Source organism: Phacochoerus africanus, chromosome 6 (assembly GCF_016906955.1).
Source record: "Phacochoerus africanus isolate WHEZ1 chromosome 6, ROS_Pafr_v1, whole genome shotgun sequence".
Classification (NCBI taxonomy): Eukaryota; Metazoa; Chordata; class Mammalia; order Artiodactyla; family Suidae; genus Phacochoerus; species Phacochoerus africanus.
In genome coordinates, this window is record NC_062549.1 from 57,936,715 (window position 1) to 57,963,284 (window position 26,570).

Below are 26,570 nucleotides of genomic sequence, written 5' to 3' on the forward strand. Positions count from 1 at the left end.
CTGGAGCGCTCACATTCCCAGGGTAATGAATCTCACTTGGGTCTCAATTTATAACTCACAAACTCCAGAAAGCTTTCCTGAGGTCCCCACACTGGGACAAAGGCACATCCACATGATACATGGCCCTGTCTCTCTCCTGGCATTAATTTCTACATTGTTCACAAGGATTTTTAACACAGGAATTCCAAGTTGTGGACTCTTGAGCCAGTATAGAGTAGGTTTGGATCCAAGCTCTGTTACTAACCAGCTAAGTGAATGCTGGCAAATGCTTAAGGAAGTCTCAGTTCCCACATCTGTCAACTGCAGATAACAAAATTGTCTACCACCAAGGAAATTTTGTATGAGAGGATATACATAAAATGCTTAGCACAATACTAACACAGAGCAAAGGCTAAATAAATGAGAGCCATAATATTATCACTGTTATTACTTTACATTACCCACCTTCACTTAAGCAACACTTTTGTGGAATATCAGAAATCAAAGAGAAACAGAAAAATACCTAAATAATTCAGTCCTGGAAAAAATAAATGAACTCCTATGTAACACAGTCAAGATGGATAATTTAATTTATGAGTCAATTCAGATAGATGCAGTCATTGTCATTAACTATTATAGTCAGTCTCCACTCCCTTCCAAAGATAGAATTTACCAGATTAGGCGGACCCACCTGATTATTTTTCTTTGAGGTCTCACCTGGGCAGGTGCATATACAAAAGACAGAGAGGAAAGTGACTTGAGCAGTAGGAGAGACTGAGGGCGTGTCCCTCTCAACAATTCTTTACTTCCTTTTTTTTTTTTTCCACTATGCTACTTGGCATGGTCCACTACATCCGCGGCAAAAGCTGCACCGCCTCTTCCCTGACGTCCACTTGCAATAGCCCAGCTTTCGCCCTACACATTTGTGGCTTCCGTGGACATATTAGCAACCGATGCTTTTAGATCTTAGTAAAAGCTAGCTTTGTCAAGGCGGCAAGAGGTCATCTGGAGTCTCTTGCCTCGAATCGCCCTGATTCAGAAAGCCAACTCATTCCTCCTGCGGTGCTTTGGGAATTCGCGCCCTCCTCTGGTCTTGATCCAGGCTCACAGGAAGCGCTAGGGGAGGACGCAGGTGACCAGGGGGCGGTGAAGGAGCCACAGCGATTAACTCAAAAGATTGAACCTGCAGACCAAGCTCAAAGTAGAAACTGAAAGTACACCGCCGGCTGATCCTACGGAAGTTATGGGAAAGGCAAAGCGCAGAGCCGGGCCGTGGTGTGTGCCGCCCCCCTGGGGATGGATGAAACAGAAGGCGCGGCGTGGGTAGGAGGAACCAGCGGCAGAGACAGCCCTACCCGGCGTGGACTCTCGGCAACTCCGCGGAAGACCAGGGTCCGGGGAGTGACTATGGGCGGTGAGAGCTTGCTCCTGCTGCAGTTGCGGTCATCATGACCACGCCCGCCTCCCGCAGACCATGTTCCATGGTAAGCGCTCCTCTCCCGGGCGCATGAATTCGCGCGCCGGGCACGCCCCGGGGACTCTGGGACGCGCTTCGAGGCCCCGCGCCCAGGCGCGTCCGGGAACAACCCGGCCTTGCCCTTTGGACATGCAGAGAGCCCTGGCTCTGCCCTGGGCGGCAGTCACCCGCGTCGGATCCCTGGCCCATAGCCACTTTGCACATGGGACTGTTGCGCTTGTCAGGCTGCGTGCTAGAAGCAGTCCCCGACGCCGGCTCTGTCCCCAGATCGAGCGCTGCAGCCTCCGCGCCGCTCAGCGGTGGCAGCGGGCAACCAGGTCTCAGGGGTAGCAGTGCTCTCGGTCAGTCTCCCCTCGCCATCGCTGCCCTCTGTCAACCTGGCGCACAACCCACCCTCCCCCGGGTCCTGGCCGCGCCACTTTACTCACAGGCGCCCCCGGATCGGCGAGTATCTGGGCTCTTGTAGCTCCAACTCCTTAGAGAAGTGAAAGCGAAGCTCCCAAGGGACGCGCTTTTAAACCCCAAGGGGATAGGTCTCTGGAAAACCCCGTTTTCCCCCCTCTTTGAGGCTGGGAGTTTCCGACTGGGGCTGTACTTTGTGTCTTTTTCTGGAAACCCAAGTGTTCGGGCTGGCACTGAAAAAGGCCAGTTTCGGGTTTTTGTTTTTTTCCTAAATGGGTGCTCCTTGATGCAGGCAGAGTTACCAGGCATACTTCTAAATTCTAGACCCTTGCTGAGGTCTCATATGTTTCATTTGTGCGGAATACAGACCTAAGATGGACAGAGGCAGAGTGGAGGCGAACTGGATTCCGTTGGCAGCCGTATGGTCTATGTGAAGAGTACAAAAGCTGACTGGAAGGGGAAAAAGGGGATAGGAGATGTGAATGGAGAGGATCTGCTGAGGGAAATTCTACTGTTTAACAGTAAATTACTTCCTCAAGCAGAAGGAGACGGGTGGGGGAGGGTGCCGGAATAGGAGCAGATTGTTCTTGTGTTCGATGCCTGGTCTGTGCCCTTTCTTGGTTGCACCGTTAGGTCAAAAGAGGCCTTTCTCTTCTCATATATATTAAAGCATCAAAAATTGACATAACCAAGGAGTTCCCCATCGTGGCCCAGTGGTTAAGGAACCTGACTAGTATCCATGAGCACAGGGGTCCAGTCCCTGTCCTGGCACAGTGAGTTAGAATCCTGGTGCCCTGAGCTGTGGTGTAGGTCGCAGAAGCGGCTTGTGTCCTGTGTTGCTGTGGCTGTGGTGTAGGACAGCAACTATGGCTCCAATTCCACCCCTAGCCTGGGAACCTCCATATGCTGAGGGTGTGATCCTGAAAAGACAAAACGAAAAGAACAACAACAACAACAAAAAAATGGCATAACCAAGAAGTATCATATCCATAACAAGATAAAGAGGGGGTGCCAGTTTAGGGTATAGGAGATTTGTAATGGGCATCCTCCAGAAGTTTAATATAGAATTAGAAATCAAGTATATCCCTGTTATCCCTGCTTTCCTTAATGTCCATTGGAGCTCCTGCAATTGCTCCTTTCTTTATCAGTCCCCAGTTCTAATTCTTCCATCACCTCTGGTCTAAAGTAGAAAGGTAAAACAAGAAAAGGAAACTAAGGCGGCCATTATTAACAAGTAGCTGTCACATCCTGAATTATGTCTATATTAATCATGTGCCATAAGTTATCAGCAGTCAAAATACTAGAATTCTAAACCCCTACTCACAGCGATTATGAGTGGCTTTCTGCATTTTGTTCCCACAGATTTCACTGGATCCTTCAGGGTGGGGTTACTTCTTTTGTTGAAGTATAGAATTTTGCTTTAACTTCTGCTGTTCAGCAAAGTGATTCAGTTTCACATATATATATATTCTTTAATATTCTTTTCTGTTATGATTTCTCATAGGACATTGAATATAGTTCTCCGTGCTATACAGTAAGTCCTTGTTGTTTATCCTTCCATGTGGAAAAGCTCACTTCTGGTAACCCTAACCTCCCTCTCCACCCCTCCCCCAACCTCCTCTCCCTTGGCAACTACAGGTCTATTCTCCTGAGTCTGTTTCTGTTTTGTAGATAGGTTCATTTGTGCCATATTTTAATTTCCACATATAAATGATATCCTATAGTATTTGTCTTTCTCTTTCTGACTCATTTCCCTTGGCAGGATAATCTCTAGCTGCATCCATGTTGCTGCAAATGGCATTATTTTGCTCTTTTTTATGGCTGAGTAGTATTCTATTGTGTGTGTGTGTGTGTGTGTGTGTGTGTGTGTATACTCCATCTTCTTAATCCATCTATCAGTGTACATTTAGGTTGTTTCCATGTCTTGGTTATTGTGAATAGTGCTATTATGAACATAAGAGTGTATGTATCTTTTTGAATTATATTTTTGTTCCACGAGTGGGATTGCTGGATCATATGGCAACTCTATCTCTAGTTTTCTGAGGAACCTCCATACTGTTTTCCATGGTGGCTGCACCAACTTACATAGGATGGGGTTTACTTTTTACCCCCTTTTTTTTTGCTACTTCTTTTGAGAGTTGAGTACATTAAGGACCTACTATGCTATGCTATCTAGCAACTGTGCTATCTAGTTTAGGTAATTTAGTCATATTTGAGGACCCAAATATGGAATAGTAATAAAAATAGAGAATTGAAAACAAATGATAAAATCCTGAACAAGTATAAAGAATTATATATAGCCATATATCAATGCTCAAATATCTTGAACAAAAATGGAAAAAGTTATTTCATAGAACCAACTTACATGTTGAATTCACACATATGCATTGAGATTTTTTTTATGCCCTCCTCAGACATGTAACCTAGTGTAATAAAAGCAAATAATCAGTGTTTTTGGTTTTTTTTTTTCCTGAAGTAAGAATATGTGATGCAGTGTTTCAGAGCTTGACCAAGGAAGTGCATTAGTAAGATTCATGTGCTGGAAGATGGATTTTTGTACCTTTCTCTTGACTACATTTGTGCAGTTATTTTTGTAGGAAGCAGTACAGCTCAATGGCTAAAAGCTAAAAGCTAAAAGTTTCTTCAACTTGATAAACTTGGATTTAAATCCTGCCTCTTATGAGACACATTTTCTATGGGAAAGAATTTGGGCCCCAAATTCTCCACCTGCAAAAATTTTAATAATTGGTAATGCTTACCTCATGAAATGGTTATGAGAGTAAATGTAGTATTTTATGCAGTATTATAGGATGGCCTCCAAAATGCTTATCACGAGACTTGTGGATTGAATTTATAACTCAATCTTAATGTATTTGTGACAGATATTAGATCTTTATGTGAGCATAATCAAATTCATTTTTATAACCTTAAAAAGCTGATTTCCACATAATATGGTTATTTCCTACTGTTTATTAACTTTTTTCTTTATTCACTCACTTGTGCTAATTGTTTATATTAAAGCCAAATCTTGTATGTTCATATATGTCTTTCATTTCATTCTGAATGTCTTTTGACCTTTTTTTAAATCCCAGTGAAAATAGGACTGTGTAATGTTTATTATAGTCAATAAACACTGATTGATCTTAAAGACTAATGAAAGATTAAATTTAAAGGACTGTGAAAACTAATTTGTTTATGTTCACTTTGACCCCATAACTTAAGCATCCAGGATTGAATGTATTATTTGGCTTAAATTAAAAACCAACAAGAATTTTTTAGACAGCCATCATTCTGGTTTAACCAAATTCCCTATTGAAAACAAATTCTCCAATTTCAATCCCTTTAGGGAATCCTAAGAAAATTCCACAAGTCCAAGCTTGCCTTGCATTATTTCTTATGGTTTGTCTTTTTTGTAACCTAAAGGAAAGTTCAGGGTGGGGGTTGAGATGGGTATCTACACATAATCTAAAACTAAGCAAAAATAAAAGCAAAATCCTTTCCTATTATGAGAACAGAGTTAAAAGCATACCCAAACTAGGCAGTGTTAATACTACCTTCATTATGGTGTGGAAAAAAGGCTTCACTCTCCGACCAAACTGCAAGCTATTAATGAGATAGCTGGAAACCTATGAAGTGTGAGTTCAAAATTCAGAGTGTGTTTGCAACATTGTCCATCGCACAATCTAAGATCAAAAGTGTTACTGTGGTCATGGAACTCCCATTGTGGCTTGGTGGGTTAAGAACCCAACATAGTCTCTGTGAGGATGCGGATTCGATCCCTGGCCTCACTCAGTGGATCAAGGAACCAGAGTTGCCTCAAGCTGTGGCGTAGTTCGCAGATGTGGCTGAGATCTGCTGTTGCTGTGTCCGCGGTATAGGCCCTCAGCTGCAGCTCTGATTCAGTCCCTAGCTTGGGAACTTCCATATGATGCAGATGTGGCTGTAAAAAGAGGAAGGAAGGATGAAAGGAAGGGAAATAGATTCAGAATTAAGGTGCTTAAGGATTGAAAGGGACATTAAGAGATTAGTCTAAAATTTTCGTTTTACAAAATAGGTGACACTTTTAAGATACTCTGTCATTCACTCAGTCACACCAAGACAAAAGCCTCAAGTCTCCTCCGTGTTTTGCATCACCCTAGTATATCTGGAACTGAGTGATTTAACAACAATGACGGCAACCAAAGACACTCTTTATAGGTAAAAGCAAATAATATTTTAAAATTGAAACGCTAGTTGTAATTACACAAAGACTGAAATTTCCATCAAGCTATCATTTGAAAGCATTGTTAAAATGACATCAATGAATGAATAGGTCATTGTGAATTCTGGGAGCACTAAATATTGAAAATTGTAGTGAAGAGGGAGTTCCCGTGGTGGCTCAGTGGTTAATAAATCCGACTAGGAACCATGAGGTTGTGGGTTCAATCCCTGGCCTTGCTCAGTGGGTTAAGGAGCGGACGTTGCCATGAGCTGTGGTGTAGGCTGCAGATGTGGCTCGGATCCCGCGTTGCTGTGGCTCTGGTGTAGGCCGGCGGCTACAGCTCCGATTAGACCTCTAGCCTGGGTATCTCCAGGTACCCCAGTTGCGGCCCTAGAAAAAGACAAAAAGACAAAAAAAAAGGAAAAAAAAAATTGTAGTGAAGAGGACACAACTAGTGTTCATAGAAAATAAAACAATCTCCTTTATTAAAACATAAAATGTGGACCTTTGAAATGACATTTATGTATAATGGCAAAAATGTCTCTTTTTTTATTCTAATGTTTAACCATTTTGTTGTATTTCCTTTGAAGCTAATTTCAAGTTATACACTGTATGCTTTTCCTTACACTCTATTCTTCTCAAAGTGTACCTGCCAGACATCTGTAAAATAACAGATAAGAGAAAAGGTTTGACTCTGTGTAATCTATACAAACCTGATTATGAAGTTAGGACCCAGTAAATAATTAGCAATTGATCATTGTTTGAGAATCTTTGTGATGAAGGGATAGTAATAGAAGAAAGAGAAAAAGAGTTCTATAATAGTGCATAGAAGTGATTTTCATTCAGAAGACCAATGTGATAATAAGATCATGGCCATTTATGATCAAATCCTGGTGAAGCAGCAAGCTCAGAGTAGAATCCAGACCTGGCACATACTATTTTGTTTTTACAAAAAGCTTAGTAGGCAGGACCCTTTTGATCCTTAACAATAGTAAGTATAAGGCACAGAATAGTGCCTGGTACATAGTAGGTACTCAATTAAAGGTAACTAGCATCATCATCGTTTTTAATCTTCTAAGTGAATTCTTGCTCATCATGCGTATAGACACTTAGTGGCCAAACTGTGAACAGATTCTGCATCTCGCTTTATTTCTCTTATCTTGTCAAGTGTCAGTGGCACTTGCAGATGAAATATGGAATTCATGTTGTTCCCATATCTGTTACCCAGCCTACATTTTCTACTATAATAATATGGATCACTAAGAGCGCATAATTTATTGGAGAGTGCTACTCAATTTTATGTGATAGATAATGCTGAAATAAATGACAATGCTATTGGAAAATTTATGATATATTTAACAGTCTTCAGGTTGTCACAATATTATTTCCTCAGGTTCTAGGGAGTATTGTTTATAATCGTAAGAGGAGGCTTATGTGCGAAATGTACTCAACAAGTATAGTTAAAATTAATTGGGAAATTCACAGGAAATATATTGTCAACATAACTCAAGAGTTTAACAGAAAGATGCAAACAAGAAACTCTGGTAGTTTTATGAGGAAATCCCTATATAACCAGACTTCGATGTCTCAGGGAATTAATTACTGGCTTTCTATCAGTGTGTTACTACTGCCCAGAATGATGCCACTCATAATTTCATTCCTTTTGATTAACAATGGCCCCTAATCAGGAAGACATATTTAAAAATAGATGAAAATTACTTGTTAACAGGGTATGAATTTATTTGTTGGGTTTTTCTAACATGTCAAGAGCTGAGTTTGAAGACAATATGATTTTCTGGGCACATGAAATTACTAAAAAGATAAAAATTCTGCTAATATAAATATCAACTTTGGCACAGTTCTGGTAAAGGTAAGCCCTTTAAGGTGACTCATTAAAAAGAAAGAATACAGGAGTTCCCATCGTGGCACAGCAGAAACGAATCCGACTAGGAACCATGAGGTTGCAGGTTTGATCCCTGGCCTTGCTCAGTGGGTTAAGGATCTGGCGTTGCCATGAGCTGTGGTGTAGGTCGCAAACGTGGCTCAGATCTGGCGTTGCTGTGGCTCTGGCATAGGCCGGAGCAACAGCTCCAATTAGACCCCTAGCCTGGGAACGTCCTTATGCCGCTGGTGCGGCCCTATAAGGACAAAAGATTAAAAAAAAGAAAGAAAGAAAGAAAGAAAGAAAGAAAGAAAGAAAGAATACAACCACCATGCAGTATGGAAATAAACTTCCTGCAATGGTGCCTCTAGGAAGCAGCTGGACACTTGAACAACCATCCAGTTTTACATAAATATACAATCACATGCCATAGACCATATAATTTCAAAATTTTATAGCTTTTTTACCTGTAGTTAACATGTTTTTCTGTTGATGAAGCAAAGAGACTCTACTGTCATCCCATCTGTTTTGCACTTTCCCAAAGATCAATTTCTAAATAAAAACCAAAAGAGACCTAAACTCTAAAATACTGTGCTACTTTGTTGCATAATATTGAACTTTAGAGTTCTTCCCACACTATCCAAAAATCGAGATGCATTTTTAAATGCTTTGTTATTATTATTGGAAATAAGTGCTCAGGCCAATTGAAACACCACCAGCAAATGATATAACATGACTTAGGACATTGAGCTTATTCTTACTTCCTGTTGAATTTAGTTTCTTTTAGGTATATCTTCGGAATTCCTCCCCTGATCCTTGTTCTGTTGCCAGTAGCATCATCTGATTGTGATATTGAAGGTAAAGACGGCGGAGTGTATCAGAATGTTCTAATGGTCAGCATCGATGACTTGGTATGTGTTCGTTTTCCTCACATTTTATTTTTATTTTTTTGTCTTTTTGCCATTTCTTGGGCTGCTCCCGCAGCATACCGAGGTTCCCAGGCTAGGGGTCTAATCAGAGCAGTAGTTGCCGGCCTACACCAGAGCCACAGCAACGCGGGATCCCAGCTGCGTCTGCAACCTACACCACAGCTCACGGCAACGCCGGATCCTTAACCCACTGAGCAAGGCCAGGGATTGAACCCGCAACCTCATGGTTCCTAGTTGGATTCGTTAACCACTGAGCCATGATGGGAACTCCCTGTTTTCCTCACATTTTAACTCATTGGGAAAATTTGATGTCTACTCTTAATATGCAGTTTTATATTCAAGTATGTTTATTCCTTGAACTAAAGTGAAATAGCCAAAGAATAAAAAGGAGTGGGCTGCTAGCAATATATTTTTAGAGTTGACAGCATTATATCCTTAAAAAATAATTCTTTCATAGCCCTTCAGACCCCCACAACGGTCCTCCTGAATCCTAGTTTCCTTCACTATCAAATTTTTTGTGAATGTAATTTAGCATAACTGCATTCCCTCACCTCCCATTGACAGACCCTGTAAAAGCATTATATTAGGAGAGGGAAAATAGCAGAATATAATGTTTAAAAATTATCCTGAAAAGAGATGTATAGTTATTTTATTTATTGTTATACATGAATATATATTATGTATTTTATACATGTTTATATATATGCTATTTTATGAGTTATTTTTTTCCTTACTATGCATATTTTTGATAATAGATATTATTCTTTAGAGTAGTTTTAGGTTTACGGAAAAGTTGAAGAGGGAGTAGAGAATTCCCTTATACCCACTCTTCCTCTACACAATTTCCCTATTATTGCTTTGCATTCATGTGGTATATTAGTTAAGATTGATGATTTTATGGCCGCGCTCATGGCATATGGTGGTTCCCAGGCTAGGGGTCAAATCAGAGCTTCAGCTGCTGGCCTACACCACAGCCACAGAAACGCAGGATCCAAGCCACATCTGTGACCTCTACCACTGCTCACGGCAATGCCAGATCCTTAACCCACTGAGCCAGGGATCGAACCGGCAACCTCATGTTCCCTGGTTGGCTTTGTTTCCACTGCGCTATGACAGGAACTCCTAGGGTGTTACACAGTTCTGTGAGTTTTGACCAATGCAAAGTGCCCTGTAGCCACCATTACAGTATAGCACAGAATGGTTTTACTGCCCTTAACAATCTCCTGTGCTACACTGACTCATCCCTTCCTCCCTCCCCTTGAGTCCATGGCAACCAGTGATCTGTTTATAGTCTCTGTGGTTAGCCTTTCTAGAATGTCATATAGTTGGAGTCATTCAGTACAGAAGCTACTTCAGTAGCGTTTTTAGACTGGATCCTTTCACTTAGCAATGTGCACTTAAGGCTCTTCCATGACGTTGTGTAGCTCTCTTTTTATTGTTGAATAAAATTCCATCGAATGGATGTACTACAGTTTCTCCACTCATTGATTGAAGGTTATGTCTTGGTTACTTCCCAGTTTTGACAATTATGAATAAAGTTTCTATGAACATTCATGTTCAGGGTTTCATATGGACATACATTTTCAACTTATTTGGATAAATACCTAGCTTTTTGTATTAAACTAGTGGTGGAATATATGGAGAGACTGTTTAGCTTTATATTAAGCTCCCATAATGTCTTCCTAAGTGACTGTACCATTTTGCATTCTCACTAGTGATGGATGGGAGCTCCTGATGCTTCACAACTTCATCATTTGGTGTTGTCACTGTTTTAAGTTTTAGCCATTCTAATAGGTACGTTGTGGTATTTCATTTAGTTTTAATTAGCAATTCTCTGGTGTCATATGATGTGGAGAATCTTTTCATATACTTACTGCCATCTGTATATCTTTGGTGCCATATCGTAACTTACATCTTAACTGACATATTAACAATATTGAACCTTATTATTCATGATCATGGAATATCTTTCTGTTTGTTTCGATTTTTAGAATTTATTTCATGGAATTTTGTACTGTTCCTCATACTGATCTTGGTCATATTTTGTTAGAGCTGTACATAAGTATTTCATATTTTTAGTGCTCTTGTAAATCATGCTGTGTTTTGAATTTCAAATTCCAGTTATTCATTGCAGGTGTATAGGAGGACAACTGACTTTTTTATATATTAACCTTGTATTCCACAACCTTGCTGTAATTGCTTCTTAGTCCCAAGAGGTGGTGTCATTGTTGTTGCTTCTTTGAGATTTTCTACATTGACAATTGTGTGATCCACAAAAAATTAATTTTTTACAGTTTGAGAGCTGCATTAATATAACAGGATGTGTTGATTTGACAGTAATCAGTATTGGAAGCCCTGAATGGCAAAGAAAAACTCTCAATTATTTATAAGTTGGGAGAAATTGTCTAACCTTTCCCCTCCTCTCACTCTACTTTCTTCTCTACATACTTATACTCAAGCAACATGACATCTTGGGAAATTCAGTATCATACCTCTCGAAACTCCAGATGGTATTGAATATTGTACCATACAGAACTGCTGATTTTGCTTACTGATTAAAAAAAAGTGCACAATAAAGGGTAATTGCCCCATTTTACATTTCATGATTTTTTGATGTTTTCTGCATTAAGTGATGCTACTAAATTAATCTTTTTGAGTCAAAATAATGCTTTTTATTTAATTTTATCATGAATAAGGAATTAACAATTATTAGTTCTACAACATTTCTAAATAACTATATTGCATAAAACCCCCCCCCAAAAAAAGGAGATGATATGGGCAAGTCAAAAGAAGGAGCGTTTCATCCACCAGATTCATACCACAATTTTTTTTTGAAATATAGAGTAGCCTATCTCTTTAAAATACATAGCAGCAACAAGAATAACAGCAGCGAGTTCCCACTGTGGCCTAGTGAGCTAGGAATGAACCCAACTAGTATCCATGAGGACGAGGTTCAATCCCTGGCCCCACTCAGTAAGTTAAGTATCCAGCGTTGCTGTGACCTGTAGTGTAGGATGCAGATACAGCTCAGATCCCAAGTTGCTGTGGCTGTGGCATAGGCTGGCAGCTGCAGCTCCAATTCAACCCATAGCCTGGAACCTCCATATGCTGTGGCCCTAAAAAGACAAAAAAAAAGAAAAGAATAACAAAAAGCAACAATGGTAATATTGAAACAAAGCAAAACATGGCTATTCTCCATGAGAAGATTATTTCACAGGACATGAAAGAGTCTGTGAATGAATTAATCCAAGTGAATAATGCCATAATCATCTCGAGAGTTCTATAAATATGAAAGGATAAATTTGAGGGAAGAGGAAGGAAAAGTCACAAAGAATCATTCTTATCAATCAGCATGTACAAGATATTTTACAGGCATTACAGTGTTTCATCTCAGAAAGACCATTAATACTACTAGCATTTAGGAACTGATTGTTATAACTGATTGCATATCTTCCAGGTGTTAACAAATTTAACTCTAACAAATTTAGCCCCTGTGAGAGGTGTTCTTATCACCTTCATTTCACTGAGGAAAATTCTGAGGCCCAGGGTGGACCCAGTTAATTGGCAGAGCCAGGATCTGAGGCTCTGCTATTAACCAGCACACTCTCCTGCCTTCCTGTAGCAATCTCTGTGTCAGTTTATTCATTCAGCAAACACTTATGTGGAGTCTGTTATGGGCTAGTTATTATCGAACATCCTTCTGTGTGCTGGGGCAGTGGGGGTGGGAGCAGAAGCAAGGATTGACTGGATATAGACATATACTGCTTCTTCTAAGAAGCTTATATTTGGTGATGGTTAAGTCTTAGTCTGAAGAATTCAAGTTGCAGCTTGAAAAGGAGTGGCTGCCATACTCTTGTTTCAAACAGACTGGTTGTGAGTCAGATTTGGAAACAAAGAAATAACAAACTGTATTCTAGGAGGCATTGAGTAAAACAGCTTGATACTAGGAGAGAAACTATCATGTGGGATAGTAAACTGAGATCCAGACTTCTTAGACAGTACACCCTTCTTGTGAGCCTGCACTTCCAATAGGTATTTAGCATTTATTTGCATGTTATAGCATTTTCGTGGTAATTTTGCCTACATTATTACATTGTGATAATAACCAAACAATGAAAATGGACAAAAGATGAGAAAAAAACTATAGATGGAGTTTCAAAAAATTTTTCTCCCAAACTTGCAATGGATTATCCATTGTGGACTCCACTTTGAAAAGACTGCTGACATAGTGGAAGACACAAGTAGATGTATCTGTTAGAGCAAGATTGTGAGTGCTTTTTTCTTTTTAGGCCCACACTGCAGCATATGGAAGTTCGCAGGCCAGGAGTCAAATCAGAGCTGTAGCTGCCAGCCTAGGCCACAGCCACAGCAACATGGGATCCAAACGGCATCTGGGCCCTACACTACAGCTCAGGGCAATGCTGGATCCTTAACCCACTAAGTGAGGCCAGGGATCAAACCTGAGTCCTCAGGGATACTGTTCGGGCTCATTACCACTGAGCCACAACAGGAGCTTCCATGAGTGGTCTTGATGTGATGATGTTTAGACATAAACGAAAATCAGTAGTGATTTTATCACAAAGTAACATTGAACTATAGTACAGATTTTGAGCACTTTCTATGTGCAGTGTGAGCCATTAAAAAATAAGGTAGTCTTTGTTCTTCTATAATCTGTCAGGATGAGGGATACACATGTCCCTGTAATAAAAAAATAGTAATAGCAATACATTACAAAACTGTTCCATACACATTATCTTATTTGAACTTCACACTATTTCTATTAGATGATGATAATAATAACTCACACAAATTCAGGCTGTGTGCCAGCCCAGCTTTGATTACTTTCCATGTATTAGTTATGTAATCCCTCTGATAACTCCATGTAATGAGAAAATTAAGACTTGGATCACATAGTTAAGTAAAACTGGAATTCAGACCCAAAGCATTCTGGCTCCAGAAAAAAGCCCTCAATATTATGAGGAAAAGCAGGTGATAGCCCTGTTTTTGTTTTGTTTTGTTTTTTTTCTTTCTTTCTTTGCTTTGAAGAAGAACATGTGACAGAGTTGTGATGCTAACCTCATGAAAGAAGGGTATCAGGACTACTAGGATGGTGGCTGGACTCGTTGACTTGTAGGAAAAGATGATGGGGAGCTGAACAGATGTTTCCAATTCTGTTAAAGTCATCCAGAGCAGATCAACAAGGTGGAATTGAGTTGTAGAAGGAAGAAAATAGAAATGATGGGAACTATTACAAAGAATCCAGATAGGGCCCATGGTAAGGGGGAGATTCATTTTTCTACCTACCTCAGAGCAACAGGAGGTTCATAAAAAATAACAAGGACCCTTTTTCCATGTGGTCTGCTAAACAAGGAATGCAGATTCCTAGAACTCAGATGACTAAGCTGAATAGAATCAGCACTTTGAGTTTCTCAATATGTATTACCACATTATTTTCCAGAAAAGACCCATCAATTTACAGTTCTTACAGTCATGTATGAGATCATTATTCTTGTCAACATTGAGTATTTTTATTTTTGGTAATATCTACTAAAGCAATGGAAAAACAGCCTTTTGATTTACATTTCTTTGATTGCTAGGCACACTGGTTGTTTCTTTTAGCAATTACTCACATTTATGTTAATTTTGCACTGAGATAAATTTCAATATATATTTTTTTCATTTTTTAAGGTTTATCGAAGTAGAGTTGACTTGCAATGTTGTGATACTTTCTGCTGTACAACAAAGTGATTCAATTATACATGTACACACAAAAAAATCCAATGTACCTTTTAAAGTGTACAAGCTAGTGACTTTAAGTATATTCACAAGTTGCAGAAGCATCACCACTATCTTCACTTTCATCACCTCAAATAGTGAAATAATTTAGTAATTACTTTCCATTCTTCATACCCAGTCCCTGGTAGCCACTAATTTACTTTATGTTTCTATGGATATGCCTTTTCTGGTCATGCAATGTGGAGCCACTTGTACTAGACTTCTTTCACTTACCATAAAGTTCTCAAGATTCATCCATATTGTAGCATGAATCTGTACTTCATTTCTTATAGATCAATAGTCTATTGAATGGATATACTATATTGTGTTTATCTACTCATCAGTTGATGGACATTTGAGTTGTTTCTACTCTTTGGCTATTATGAGTAATGTTTCTTTAAATATTGGTTGTACAGGTTTCCATGCAATTCTCTTCAATATACACCTATGAGTGGAATTATTGGGTCATGTGGTAACTTTATGTTTAACTTTTGAGGAAATCCCGAACTATGTCCAAAGTGACTGCACCATTTTACCCTTACAGCACAGTGTATAAGGGTTCTAGTGTCTTTATATCCTCACCAAAACTTGTCTGATAAGTTTTACTCTAGTCATCCTAGTGGGTGTCAAGTAGTATCTCACTGCTCCTTTGGTTTACATTTTCCTGATGACTTATGATGTCAAGCATCTTTTCAATAGTGACTACTCTAATTGTCCAATGTATAGCTTTTTTGAAGAATTTTTTTCAAATTCTTGCTCATTTTTAAGTTGAGTTGTCTTTTTATTGTTCGATTTTGAGAGTTTTTTATATGTTCTGGATACCAGGCCTTTATCAGATGTGCAGTTTGCAAATATCTTCTCCTATCCTGTGGATTGTCTTTTCAACTTTTTTTTTACAGTGTCCATTGAAGCACAAAAGTTTATTTTGATGAAGTCCAATTTTTTATTCTTTCTTTTTTATTTTTTTGGTAATGCTTATGGTGTCCTATCTAAGAAACTATTGCCTAATCTAAGGTAACAGAGATACACCCCTTTATTTTTTATAAGAGTGGTATAGTTTTGGTTCACGCTTAGGTCTTTGATCTGTTTTTAGTTAATTTTTGCATATGATATGAGGTAGAAATTCAGTTTCGTTTCTAGGTTTTTTTATTACTTAATGATTTTTATAACGTTTATAGTTGGACAACACTAATCACAACTAAATTTTACAGCATTTCCATCCCAAACCCTCAGTGCATTCCCCCTTCCCCCAACCTGTCTCATTTGGAAACCATAAGTTTTTCAAAGTCTGTGAGTCAATATCTATCCTGCAAAGAAGTTCATTGTGTCCTTTTTTCAGATTCCACATGTCAGTGACAGCACTGGATGTTGGTGTCTCATTGTCTGACTGACTTCACTTAGCATGAGAATTTCTAGGTCCATCCATGTTGCTGCAAATGCCGTTATTTCTTTCCTTTTAATGGCTGAGTAGTATTCAGTTGTGTATATGTACCATGACTTCTTTATCCACTCCTCTGTCAATGGACATTTAGATTGTTTCCATGTCTTGGCTATTGTATATAGTACTTCAATGAACATTGGAGTACGTGTGTCTTTTCAAGTCCTGGTTTTGTCTGGATAGATGCCCAGGAGTGGGATTGCTGGATCAAATGGTAGTTCTATTTTTAGTTTTCTGCGGAATCTCCATACTGTTTTCCACAGTGGTTGTACCAATTTACATTCCCACCAACAGTGTAATAGGGTTCCCTTTTCTCCACACCCTCTCCAGCACTTATTGTTTATAGACTTTTTGATGATGGCCATTCTAATGGCTGGTGTAAGGTGATACCTCATGGTGGCTTTGATTTGGATTTCTCTAATGATGAGTGATGTTGAACATCTTTTCATGTGTTTTTTGGCCATCTGTATGTCTTCTTTGGGGAACTGTCTGTTTAGATCGACTGTCCATTTTTTGACCGAAGTTGTTTGTTTTTTTGGTATGGAACTGTAGGAGGTGTTTATAAATTTTGGAGGTTAATTCTTTGTCAGTAGATTCATTTGCAAATATTTTCTCCCATTCTGTGGGTTGTCTCATTCATTTCTAGTTTACCCACGTATTTTTTTTTTTTTTGTCTTTTTGCTATTTCTTTGGGCCACTCCCGCGGCATATGGAGGTTCCCAGGCTAGGGGTCAAATCGGAGCTGTAGCCACCGGCCTACGCCAGAGCCACAGCAATGCAGGATCCAAGCCACGTCTGCAACCTACACCACAGCTCACGGCAACGCCGGATCGTTAACCCACTGAGCAAGGGAAGGGACCGAACCCACAACCTCATGGTTCCTAGTCGGATTCGTTAACCACTGCGCCACGACGGGAGCTCCCCCACGTATTTTTTTTGAAAAGACTTTTCCCCATTGAATTGTCTTCAAACAATTATTCGAAATCTGTTGTACCAAAATGTATGGGCATATTTCTAGATTTTCAGTTCCATTCCATTGTCTATATATCTGTTCTTATGTTGCTATTATACAGTGTTTATCATAGTAGCTCCATAGTTAGTCTTTGTAAGTTGGAAGTGTGAGTCTTCCAACTATGATCCTTTTTTAACACTGTTTTGGCTCTTCTGAATCCTCATCATTTCTATTAGGTCAATTATTGATATTTATTCTGTTAATTGTCTACATTTTTAGGGATTCTATTGTTAAAATGCTTTAGAAATTAAATGCAGTACAAAACTTTTGCAACACAATGCCTCTGTGCAATCCACATAACTCCACACACCACTAAGCATGGCCAAGTCAGTGCTGTGGACAGAGCAATGACAGTGGTAGTGCTGTGAACAGCTTAAGGATATATTCTCCTTTGTATCCCTCAATATTCTTTGCCATTTGTCTATTGGCTTTTATTGAAATTCCCATTATTTGATAGGAGCTCATTACATATTAAGTATAAAAATTTTATAACTATCATATTTGTTGAAACATTTTCCAGTTTATCATTTACCTTTTTATCTTGTTTTTCTTGGTATACAGATTTTATTTTACCTATTAACGTGTGTAAAATGGAATTACATATAAAATAGGGTACCTTGTGAGCACCAAAGTGGGAGTTTTCATTTCCCTTTTTAAGGAGAGAAGTCAGTTAAGTCTTCATAGCAAACATGATTCTTTTTTTTCTCTCTTGACTTTTTTAAAGGTACTTTTTAGAGCAGTCTTATATTTACAACAGAATTGAGAGAAATGTATATATTTCTTATATATTCCATGCCTCCACTCATGCAGAGCCTCCCCACTATTAACATTACTCACTGAAAAGGTACATTTTTTTTTAATGAAGGATGCACCTACATTGACGCATCAAAATTACTCAAAGTCCACAGTTTCTCTTAGGCCTCACTCTTGTGTAGTATAGTCTATGAATTTGGAGAAAGTATAATGACATATAATCATATTATCATACAGAGTATTTTCACTTCTCTAAAAATCCTTTATTCTATGCCTGTTTCTCTTTCTACTCCCCTCAACCTCTAGCAACCACTGATCTTTATAATGTCTCCCTTGCTTTGCTTTTTCCAGTTTTATGTATTCTTTCCCAGTCTGTATTCCTTTTATTTCCTGTTCTTGCCTTATTGCATTAGCAAGTACTTCTAGTACAGTGTTGAAAAGGAGTAGTGTAAAGGGATATCCTTATCTTCTTCGTGATCTTAATGGGAAAACTTCAAGTTCCTCACCATTAAGTAATACATTAGCTATAGGTTTTTTGCATGATCTTTTATTAAGTTGACAAAGTTTGTTCTTTTCCTAATTTGTTGAGAGGTTTTTTTTTATTTCATGAATAGGTGTTATATTTTGTCAAATGCTAAAATCATGTGACTTTTTTTAAACTCTTTTGATGTAGAGAGTTACATTAATTGATTTGCCAATGTTGAATTAGGCTTGCATATTTAGAATAATTCCCACTTGGTTGTGGTGTACAACCCTTTTTGTATTTTTTTGGTTTTGATATGCTAATATGTTACTGAGGATTTTTACATCTATGTTCATGAGAAAGACTCATTTGTATTTTTTTTTTCTTACAATGTCTTTATCTGGTTCTGGTATCATAATGATTGTATTATAGAATGAATTAGGAAATTTCCCTCTATTTATACTCTCTGAAAGAAATTATGGAGAATTTTTATAATTTCTAGCTTAAATGTATGTTAGAATTTACCAGTGAACCCATCTGGACCTGGTGCTTTCTGTTTGGAGAGGTTATTAATTATAGATTTTATTCATTCAATAGATATAGTTCTATTTAGATCATACCTTTCTTTTTGTGTGAGTTTTGGTCTCACATGATTTTTGAATCTTAAAATACATGTAGGTTTTGCCAAAAAAGAGTAAAACAGGGTTGAGAGGATCCCCTGGGGAAGGGATAGATCATCTTGCAAAGGAAAGTAAATAAGAAACCAACTGGCATGGTGTGGTAGGGTCGTAAGAGGCAAAATGAGAACCAAATCTTCAGAGGAAGTCTGAACCACTGAATGCTGTACCCATCACATAAAGGAGTTTGGACATTTTTTTCTAAACAGGAAGTCACTGAGGATTTTGGATGGGAAAAAAAAGAAACACTGAATATATGCCCCATAAGAATAGAAATCTTTGTCCTTTGTGTTTACTACTGTACCCTGAAGGGCTAGAAGTCTCAATAAATAGTTGGTGAATGAAGGAAGAATGAGATAACACCATCATATTTTAATCTTATAACCATTTTCTGGCAATCATATGGATAATTTGTGGAGTAGGATGGAAAGCAAAGAGACAGTGGGAAACCACTTCAGAAATTTATTTTTTTAATTTTTTTATTTAAATTTAGATGAAAATTGTAGATAGGCATGGAACATGGTGATGATTCATAACTTTAGGGTACTTCAGATGAACTGATAGGCTTATTAAAACACAAATTGCTGGGCCCTTCTCCCAGACTCATATTTTTGAGGACTTGTGATGATCTGGGAATTCCACTGGATAACTCCATGTATGTCCCTGACTCATAAGGAAAGAAGTCATAAACTTAAATGAAAAATTAAAATAGCACCCTGATTTCAGCTAATACATAAATTCTATTGCGTCAGGTCTGCAGTGCCACAAAATACACTCTGTGGATATTAGCTCCTATGAGTTTCATTTGTTTTTCAGTTTTTATCTCAACCACAGTAACAAAGTAGAAATAATGTGGAAGCAAAAACTAGGCTGTAAATTCAATTAGCCATTATTTTAAAGTCATCCATTTCATTTTTGAATCCATGATTGAGCATCTATTTTAAGGATAAGTAAACCAATGTTCTGCAGCATGGAAAAATATTTTTTCATTGATAGCCTTGATTAGATTGCTTTTGAGTGAAACAGCATTTCAGTTCAGTGTAAGGGACACTGAATGAAGGATCAGAAGACCTGGCTTTGTTATTAGCAAGCACTTTGATCTTAGATACCTCATTTAACCTGTTTGGTACTTTTCAATCCCTTATGAAATGTGAAAACTGAATTATCTCTAGAGTTTATCATAGTGCTAAAATTTTTTGAAACAAGGGAAAGAGCCTATTTATTTCTTCTTTCCCTTCCTCTCTTCTTTCATTACTGGCCAGAAATTGATTATTTTCCTCCTTTTATAAATATTTATTAATCCTCTCCTATGTGGAATGCTCAGTGTCAAACATTAGACTTCTAAATTCTGACTCCAGTGGATATATAATCAAGGACTGGAGTGAAATATATTCAAAAATAATTATTTTATAAAGCAATAAATAAAACATATTTGGACAAGAAAAGACTATTCTTCACCCTGTTGAATAGTGCTCACACCCTTGTCAAAAATCAGTTGACCATAGATGTATGGGTTTATTTCCAGCTCTTTCATTCTATTCCATTTATATATTTATTTATCCTGTTCCAGTTCCACACTATCTTTATCACCATTGCTTTGCAGTAAGTTCTGAAAGCAGAAAGTGTAAGACCTTCTGATTGATTCTCATTCAAGATTGTTTGGCTATTTCAGTCCCTTGCAATTCCATATGAATTTTAGAATTGCCTTGGTGATTTCTAGAAAGAAGTCAGTTGGGAGTCTTCAAGGGATTTTGTTGCACCTATAGATCAGTTTGAAGGGTATTGCATGCCAGTACTTCTTGTCCATGAGTATGAGATGTTTCTCCACTTATTTAGATCTTCTTGAATTTCTTTCAACAATGTTTAGTAGTTTTCATGCTGTAAGCTTTGAATTTATTTTGTGAGGGAGGGAGGGAGAGAGGGAGAGGGAGGGAGAGGGAGAGAAGGAGGGAGAGGGTTAGGGTTATAATAAGTGGAATTTTTCTCTTAATTCCATTTTAAAATTGTGATTCTTAAGTCTGTACTCCTTGTATGCTTACCTAAGGTGATGTCTTATTTCCCCATACAAGTCTATATTTATCTTAAGGACAATTTATGTTTGATTCATCTTTGTATCCCACAGAATGCTCAGCATTGTACATGTAGTTTTTCATATGAATAATTATAGGAATTGCAATAATATATAATAAATAACTCATGAATTATAAATCAACACCAGAAATTAATGGAAAACCAGAAATTCACATAGGCTAGGAAGTCATTTTTCTTGAATATCTCTTTGGAAATTTGTTATAAATAAGATGTAAGGTGTTTTCCTGATATCTAATAAAAAGCAATTTTAGATGTTATACAATATTGTTTTATCTATACAAAAAAAGTTTTGCTTAAATATGGCTCATTATTATTGAATGATGTAGCTCTTAGTCACCAGAACAATCTGGTTAAAAATATAAAGGCTGCCAGAGATGGCCAAATACTTTCTAGGAATGACTCAGTCTAATTGCAGGCATACAAAGAGCTTGCTGTCCTTAAAGTTATTAAATTATGAAATCTCATGATGAATAGATTGGCTTTCACAATTGCCAGTATCTTTAACTCTGTCTCTGCCTCTATTCTAGGGGCCCTTACAGATTTAACTTCTGTTTTGACATAAACAGCTCTCAAATACCCTCAGGTCTGTATCCCTTCCATGATCTTTAGAACTATGCAAATACCAATTAGAAATCTCTGCCCAGATGTATTGTGGCACACCGTACATAATGGAAGACTATTTATCATCACTTTTGGCCAGTTCCTCCTTCTACATTCTCTGTCTTAGGGAAGAACATTTGCCCAATCATTTAGTCATGAAAGCCTGGAACAATCCTGACTCCTTCATCTCATCCATCACCAAGTCCTATTGAGTAGTATATCTCCTTAACACTTATAAGTCATTCACTCTATGGACCTCCACTACCTTAGTCTTTAGTAATTAGACTAAAACGCACTGTAAATTAACCGGATCTAATTGATATTGTAAAATCTTCATTGAACGAGAGCATAATACACATTTTTTGCAAGTTGACATGGAATTTTCACTATGGTTAAACACATTCTGAGTCCTAAAATACACCTTAACAATTTTTTTTTAAATAGAAATCATGCAAATTACGCTCTCAAACCGAAATGTAATTAAACTGGAAATCAGTAACAGGAAGATAAAGGAAAAATCCCCAAATATTTGCAGACCAAAAAACACACTTTTACATAGCATATGGAACAAAGAAAAAGCCTCAAGAGAAATTTTAAAATATTTAAAAATTTTTTTTAGTATTTAAAATATTTTTATTTAAGTGAAAAAAATACACATTAACAAAATTCATGGAATACAGTAAAAGCAGTGCTTAGAGCATTGAATGCATATATTAGGAAAGAAGATATGTTAACTATCGAACTTTCCATATTAGAAAAATAGAAAAGATTAAACTACTTTAAATTGATGAGAGGAAAATAATTAACAAAAAATAGAGAAGAAATTGAAAACAAGAAATTAATGGAGAAAAATCAATGAAACCAATAACTAGTTATTTGAAAAGATGAATAAAATTGGTAAACCACTTTCTAGCAAGTCCAACCAAGAAAATAAGAAAGAAGGCACAACTTACTAATGTAAGAAATGAGAGGCCACTATTACTAATTCTATGTCTATTAAAAGGATAATAAAGGAATATTATTGTGATGGTGAACTTTATGAGTCAATTTGGACAGGCTGCGGTACCCAGTTGTTTGCTCATGCACCAGTCCAGATGTTGCTGTGAAGATATTTTTTCAATATTATTACCGTTTAAATCAATAGACTATGAGGAAAACAGGTCAAGTTACCCTTCTTGATGTGAATGACCCTCATTTGTTATGGACTAAATGTCTGTGTCGTTTTCAAAATTCATGTATCAGAGCCCTAAACTCAAATGTAATTAAATAAATTTTTCTCAAATCCTACTTGGCTGAGAATGTTTATAATGAATTTCTGTAGGATTTTTCAAATTCCTCTTCTTTGCCTATCCAGTCAAAATAAGGTAAGTTATTCTGTAAATATGAACAACATGATTCCAAAGTATATGGAACATCAAAAATTGACTCAAAATGGATCATAGACCTAAATGTAAAACACAAAACTATGAAATTCATAGAAAATAGTATAGAGAAAAGACTAGGTAACCTTGGATCTGATGATAACTTTTTAGGTACAGCACCCAGTAGTACAACCCATGAAAGAAAAAAATTGAAATTTGACTTCATGAAAATTAAAACCCTGCTCTGAGAAAAACAGTGAAGAGAATGAAAAGACAAGCCACAGATTTGGGAAAAAAAAATATTTCCAAAACACTTATCAGGTAAATATCCAAACAACTGTTAAAACTCAATGATAAAAAATAACCAATTCAGTAGGAAAAAAATGGGCAAAATACGCAAACTGACACCTCACCAAAGAAGATGTACACATAAAAAATAGGTATATGAAGTGATGTTCAATATCATATATCATTGGGAACTATAAATTAAAATGATGAGATGGAACTACACAATTATTAAATGAATGGAATAAAAAAACACTCACACCAAATGTTGGCAAGGATGTGAAGCTGTAGGTATTCTCATCCATTGTTGGGGGGGCTCTAAAACAGTACAGCCATTGTGGAAGGCAGCCATTATGGAAGGCAGTTTGGCAGTTTCTTACAAAATTAAACAGTCAGGAGTTCCCATTGTGGTGCAGCGGAAACGAATCTGACCAGGATCCATGAGGTTGAGGGTTTGATTCCTGGCTTTGCTTAGTGGGTTAGGATCTGGCGTTGCCATGAGCTGTGGTGTACCTTGCAGATGCGGCTCAGATCTGGAGTTGCTGTGTCTGTGGCCTGGGTCGGCAGCTGTAGCTCCAATTGGACCCTTAGCCTGGGAACCTCCACGTGCCATGGGTACAGCCCTAAAAAGACAGAAAAAAAATTTAAACATAGTCATACTATGCAATCACTCTTCTAGATATGTACCCAAATGAGCCGAAAACTGATATCCACATTAAAACTACCATGCTAATGTTCATAGAAGGTTTATTTATTCATATTTGCCAAAAGTGGAGGTGACCAAGGTGTCCTTCAACAGATAAACAGACGAACAAATGTGGTATGTTCAGTCAGTGGAATATAATCAGTGATAAAAAGAAACGAACTATCAAACTACAGAAAGACATGGAGGTATCTTCAATGCATATTGTACCAAAGAATCCAGTCTTAAAGAACTACATACAGTATGATTCCAACTATCTGACGTTCTAGAAATGGCGAAATGGTGGAGACAGTAAAGAGATCAGTGGTTCCCAGAGACTGGGGAGAGAGGAATGAATAGGCGGCATGCAGGATAATTTTAGAGAAGTGAAACTATTCAGGATGACATTTTCATGATGGAAACATAACATACATTTGTCAAAACCCGTAGAACTTTACAGCACAATGAGTGAACCTTAGTATAAACTTTGAATTTAAGTTAATAATAACGTAACAGTAATGATTCATGAATTGTCCTTTTTTCTTCTAGTTTGTCTGTAAACCTAAAACTGTTTTTAAAAGTAAGTCTAGTTTTTTTAAAAGACGTACGATAATTAATTAATTTAAATATAAAAGAAGACTAGTTTATAATTATGTAATTTTACAAATCCAGTGTCCTTTTTATTTTTTTTATTTTTATTTATTTATTTATTTTTTTGTCTTTTTGCTCTTTCTTTGGGCCGCTCCCGCGGCATATGTAGGTTCCCAGGCTAGGGGTCCAATCAGAGCTGTAGCCACCGTCCTACGCCAGAGCCATAGCAACGTGGGATCCCAGCTGCGTCTGCAACCTACACCACAGCTCATGGCAACGCCAGATCTTTAACTCACTGAGCAAGGGCAGGGACCGAACCCGCAACCTCATGGTTCCTAGTCGGATTCGTTAACCACTGCGCCACGACGGGAACTCCCAGTGTCCTTTTTAATGCATAACTGGTTGCTAAGGAGGAAAAAATACATTTCCATATACAGTTTTCTGGCAGAATGAGAGTAAGAACTAGTATCTTATTTTTTGAGGTCCTATGATATTAGATTATTTATGAGTGAATTGTTTCTGGCAGGTATTCACTTACATGGTGAATTTATTTATGAGAGAAAGAAGCCTTGGCTGGTCATCTGGACTCAGCAGCAGATTCAAGATAATTGTTCGGAAAGTTTAATCCAGAATAGAGTATACAGACTGGCATGACTTTTTTGATCCAAGTATCCTGCCATTGCAGATGTCTTTGGAAACAATGCTAGACATTAAGTGTGAGTTAGATAATTATACATTTGAGACCTGAGATCTGTACACCTTGTACAGCTGGTACTATTCTCAGGACTAGGAAGACCATCAGACTATGTTACACTAGTTTTCTTTGTTGATACCTTTTTTTTTCCTTTTCTTTTTATGGCTGTGCTTGAAGCATACAGAAGTTGCCTGGTGAGGGGTTGAATCAGAGCTACAGCTGGGGCCTGCCTATTCTACAGCCACAGCCACACTGGATCTCGAGCTGCATCTGCAACCTGTGCCACAGCTTGCAGCAATGCCAGACCTTAACCCTCTGAGTGAGGCCAGGGATTGAACCCACATCCTTGCAGAGACAACATCAGGTTCTTAACCCACTGAGCTACAATGGGGGAACTCTTTTGTTGATGTATTTTAGCTGCAACAGAAAGAAAAAGCATAAACCCAAAGCTGTGGATGGATTAAATAGTCCTGCTTTGTCTCCATGGCATATGTAAAGAAATCTAATCTGCTGGCCCTAAGTAAACTCTATATTCACATACAATTCAGAAGACTGAAAAGAGATCTCTACGAATTTAGCAAGTGGGGATAGAACTAGTTTAATTGGAAAAACTGGAAAGATATGACATCATGGTACACTTGATCTCCTGCAGTATGCCACACCTATTTTGATGGCATATCATAACCTGTTTATAAAACTACTGTGATCACATTACAGCGAAGAAATGAGGTAACATAGAGTCTAATCTTAACAATGGACTTTAACACATGCTTTAAACAATCACACAGTAGAGTCTAAAGGTAAACTCTTATTCATTATCTAAAATATACTACTGGGTTAAGATGACACATGGAAGCATATTAAAATGAGCTAAGACTGAGGACCTAAAAACCTTGTAAAAGTATAAAAGTGCATCAAACTAAGTAAAAGACACTTCTTTATGCAAAAAGGTCATTGAAGACTGGCAGCCTGAGAAGGAGAAAAACCTTTCAAGAACCCACGTGACTAATAGCATCTCCTAAAATCACAGGCCTCCAAAAATAATAGGATACGTGGTGTAGTGGGTTGAGTGGTGACATCCCAAATGAAACAGACCTGGAGACTGTGAACATGACTTGATGTGGAAACAGGGTCTGTGCAGATATAAGTAATGAATCTCCAGATGAGAGTTTCCTCATCTGGAAGAAGGAAGGTGGATTATGTGGGTCCTACATCCAATGACAAGTGTTCTTAGAAGTGAAGAGGAGAGAAAAGACAAAGAGGAAAGGCCATGTGAAG

The 26,570-nt window shown here is 37.8% G+C and overlaps 1 protein-coding gene across 3 annotated transcripts in view; it reads left to right on the plus strand.

Annotated features, from left to right (window-relative positions):
- Positions 1–824: 824 nt before the first annotated feature.
- IL7 (interleukin 7) overlaps positions 825–26,570 on the plus strand; it is a 58,498-nt gene continuing 32,752 nt past the window's right edge. For all 3 annotated transcript variants that reach the window (XR_007135433.1, XM_047783699.1, XM_047783701.1), the window contains exons 1-2: positions 825–1,463; positions 8,719–8,852. Coding sequence is in view for 2 of the 3 variants with exons in the window: in XM_047783699.1 (XP_047639655.1) it covers positions 1,454–1,463; positions 8,719–8,852 (144 nt within the window). In the remaining variant the exon portion in view is untranslated. The remainder of the gene's footprint in view (positions 1,464–8,718; positions 8,853–26,570) is intronic.